Below are 4,117 nucleotides of genomic sequence, written 5' to 3' on the forward strand. Positions count from 1 at the left end.
TTGGTAGTTTGTTTATTTATTTAATTCAATTACAGTGCTTCAGTAGGATGCTACTCATTTTCCACAAGAACAGAGCCTTTCTTACACTCCATGCAGCTACAGGTCCATCTCTCTATTCAATAGTACCAGTCTCCGTGAAATTTGTCTCATTTGCTCATTTGGAAAGTTTTACCAGTGGTTCCCATGGAATCAGAACTGGGTCGGCAATCTTTAGTTCAGTTACATTTCAGTCAACTTTTATCAAAACATTCTTCTTCAGCACATACAGACCTGGAAACCCAGGGAACTTTCACCACGCTTGCTTCTAGAAAGTTATTTTCAAGACTAGTAAGTAACAGAAAGATTTAGGAACTTCCAGACCATAACACTGGTAACAGCTTGACTGTCAGAGAAAACCAGTAATGGTTTCAGTACCAAAGCTGGCTAGTGGTATAGAACAGCAGCAGTGCAAGTCTCTATTCATTGTTTCTGTAGTAATTTTCAATTGTTTCTGAATTAAAATACACCACAGTAACTGTGATATCGTCTCTGTACATCCTCACAAGGTCTTCAGGCAGCGTCAGCATTGCAGCAAGTTTCTCTTGGTCCACCTCCCCATACTCATTACTTCCAATTGCATGCCTTATTAAATGAGTAGCTATGTTCTGGTCGAGTGAGGCAATGCCTCTGTTTTTCCTCTGAAGTAACAAGCTGTGCATATAACTCAAATTAACTGGTTTCTCAAAAGCCAGTTGCGGTTTCTGCACATTAAGCTCTGTAAGGTGTCCAGCAACAAGTTTTACAACCTTCTCATTACTTAGCATCTCCCACAGTCCATCCGAAGCAATAACTAGAAACTTATCCTTGCTTCTTAGTTTGTGGTATGTGACTTCAGGCTCTGCAGTTAAATAAGGGGGAGTATGGTAGTTTGGAGGAACATACTGATAAATATTTAAAGCCTCAACATCACAGCTATTCTCAAGAACGTTGTGTTGCAATTCTTTACTCCATTTTAATTGCACATCTCCAAAAGCTCTGGAGGGCATGAGAATCCCCAGTAATCTGTCATTCACAACTAGAGTTTTCTCCTCAGATCTCGGATGTTCTCTCTTCAGTCTTCTAATTTCAAATTCATCGAAGGCATTGTGGTCTCGGGTTAGAGGGAGAGTAGACCATGTTCCATCCTCTTCATGAACCCCTAAAATTGCTCTGCAATCACCGGTATTTGCAACGTGTAAGTGAACACCGTCAACATGAGCTACGCAGGCTGTTGCGCCAGAAAAAGCTACTTGAAGGGCAATATTTCTCATCAATTCGTTTTCCTGGGGAGCCTGAACTTCCAGCGATATGTCCGAGTCTAACCTTTTGAATGCACATATCATGGCTTCTTCTAAACCAAATCCTGCCTCGGTGTCTAGATCCAGTAAATGTTGCCAGTAAACCCGGAGGTTTTCAAAGTACTGTGAAGTTATTTCTCGATACTCTACATCATTTGGATGCTTGTGCCACTGCAGAATAGGCAGAACTGGTTTCATGCACTCCACAGCAAGCTCGATCTCTTCCAAGGTTTGCCGAGACATGAGAGAAACTGCTATATAATGAAGCAGTCTCTCACTTACCGCCTGAGCACACGCAGAACCTGCATGACCATCAAAGACTCCAAACATCATCCCTTTGGTCTGCAAACAAGTGGCTGCGCTTCTGCGGTCTTCAATAGGGGTGTTGGATGCCAATTGATTACTTTCAAACCTCAACACAGAATTCACATTTTTACCATTCAAATCCAGTATTTTATGGGATAATTCACCAGCTCTGAGTATATCATTGATCTGTGACGGAGACAACTGGAAAGAGAAATGTTCTTCTTCGGTGGAAGTGTGTCGGAATGCTTTTCTTAAGGAGAAAGTATTGTCTAAGCTGCAACTCCCAGCAGGGTAGAGACGTGTTTTGGAGAAAACAAGCTTCCATTTTATCTTGTTTCTATTTGGGATACAGATGGAGTACAAGCGTCCTTTTCCTTGTAAAACAGTGTTGCTTCTTGCTGAGCTTAAGATCCAGGACGATACAGTTCTTGACATCATAAGTCACTCCACAAACAGGAGCACCTTCCTTCAGTAACACAGAATGTCCTTACAGCCTGGAATGTAAGAATAGGAAAGGTATAAAATTTGGAAGGTTCACGAGAAGCTTTCTATGTAGCAATACAAAAGCAAGTCTAGAGCTCACAGAAACACTCAGAACTTTTTTCCAAAAGAGACCACTACAGACAGAGGCATTCTTAAAAGCAATACAAGTTCCATCACTTAATTATAATCTTAGGATATGACTTCCCCTCTCCAGTTAATGCATGAGAAATGCCTGGAAAATAAAAATAAGCTTGTTTTTCCTCACTGTGGCAAGGCTAAGAAGAAATTCCAACATTACAAGAAATGTTATCATAAACGGTACAGTGAAAAGCCTCATCTAACACAACACAGAACAAACTGATCCAACGAGTTAGAAAATAGGAACTTAAGTGACAATTGATGTGCAACTTTTAAAAGGCCTGCTGAAGTACAACTCTATTAATACACTAAATATCAAAACCAAGAGAATATCAGTACTCAAACCCTATGGAAAAACTAAAAGATGCAGCAAATTAATGATTTATATCAGTTGCCATGATCTTCACATCTAGAACAAGCTAGTCTACCTTTCCAATTCTGTTCCAGATTATAAGCTAGACTGTTCTTTTCTCTTTTTTTTACCTTATTTCTTAACCAGCCTTCATGCAGGTAGGATTTTCTGCGCAGCTGAAGGCAGATTCTACTGCTGGTTAATTAATGCACTTATCACATTGTGCACTTTGATACAGTGAAAGTTACAGCACAGGTATATTGACAACTTTTACAGGTTTACAATTTGGCTTGTTCATTTGGAGTGCAGTTAGAACAAGCAGCTGTGAAGAGCTCTGCTGACAAGAGCACTAAAACCTAGGGCACCTGAACAGCTGAAGTTCTTCAGTTGCATGGGGGGGGTGTGGGGGTGGGGTGGTGTCCATCATATTGTGTCCTACTTTAAATAAGGTATCCAAGCTGTGGGAAATTGCTAAGTACAACCAGATGCTTATTCCACAACAGAATTTTGCCCCATGGATTTCAAAAGCCAACTGATTAGTAGCACTACAAGTACAATTACTCCCAAAAGACCGTGCCAGCAGCCAGTTAGAACAATACAGTTTTCTGTGAGTTCAGAATCACTTTCAGGTGGCTTATAGCACCATGTGCTTTAGGTCCCAGGCCAAAGACACTACATACTACTGCAATATTGTTTTTTTTTAGCAGGGCACTTTGTGAGAAATAACAAGCAGCCAGCCCAGCCAGTTGCATGAAAATATTTCTAAGAAATCAGCAGGAGCTAAAAACAAACTTGAACTATTCTAAACAAAAGGCCTACTGATAGAACCCAAGGACTTCACTGAAATTCCATTTGGAAAACAAAAGCAACGTGTCACAAAACATTTCTGAACTGTACTGCCCATGCTTGACAGCAGAAAAGAGCAGACAAGCCATTCCAACAAGGGTCCCACCACTATAATTCTGGGGACCCTACAAGGACAGCCAAAGACACAGCATAATTTTATTGCTGATGTCAGGAGAACAGATGGAAAAGGCAATGCAGGTTCATTGCTGGAGGCTTGCCCACAGTCTCCTGGGACACAGGCATCTCCCAACACAACCAACACCTTTTGTTGTACTGCAGAAAGAACATAACCAATATGAAGCTAATAGGAAGACAGCTTCAAGATAACTCCAGCATCAGCTAAACCCAGCAAGCACCAACAGTGCAAGACAAGCTTTTGTGTTTGCCAGCTTTTCCCAGGCCATTCCCCATCCTATTTTTCCTCTTTTTTCCCCCCACCCTTCTAAGCCAAATGGGATTGAAACAGTGATGACTTTCACGTTCTTGACACAAAGAGATGATAGAAACAGTGTTTTAATCAACCTTACCCTGTTCGCATCAGCTGGCTGACAGACACAGTAAGGTGGTGGATTTTTTTCCTAGCAGCAGAGTTGCCTAATACTATTCAGATACGCGTTCGCCTAAGGTCAGGTGGCATCGATCAGTCCTGGAGCACGTTTCTGAACCACCCCTACTC

General features: G+C 41.4%; 1 protein-coding gene across 1 annotated transcript; it reads right to left on the reverse strand.

The window, feature by feature from the left end:
* Positions 1–455: 455 nt before the first annotated feature.
* PDP2 (pyruvate dehydrogenase phosphatase catalytic subunit 2) lies at positions 456–2,088 on the reverse strand. Its single transcript, XM_009961322.2, has one exon. It carries the CDS (start codon positions 2,058–2,060, stop codon positions 456–458), a length of 1,605 nt encoding a protein of 534 aa, XP_009959624.1. The 5' UTR covers positions 2,061–2,088.
* Between the last annotated feature and the right edge of the window lie 2,029 nt (positions 2,089–4,117).

This window comes from Leptosomus discolor, chromosome 8 (genome assembly GCF_034619465.1).
Source record: "Leptosomus discolor isolate bLepDis1 chromosome 8, bLepDis1.hap2, whole genome shotgun sequence".
In the NCBI taxonomy this organism is placed as follows: domain Eukaryota; kingdom Metazoa; phylum Chordata; class Aves; order Leptosomiformes; family Leptosomidae; genus Leptosomus; species Leptosomus discolor.

Coding starts and splice junctions, on each gene's coding strand:
- PDP2 (XM_009961322.2), bottom strand. CDS start 2,060: ATGATGTCAAGAACTGTATCGTCCTGGATCTTAAGCTCAGCAAGAAGC.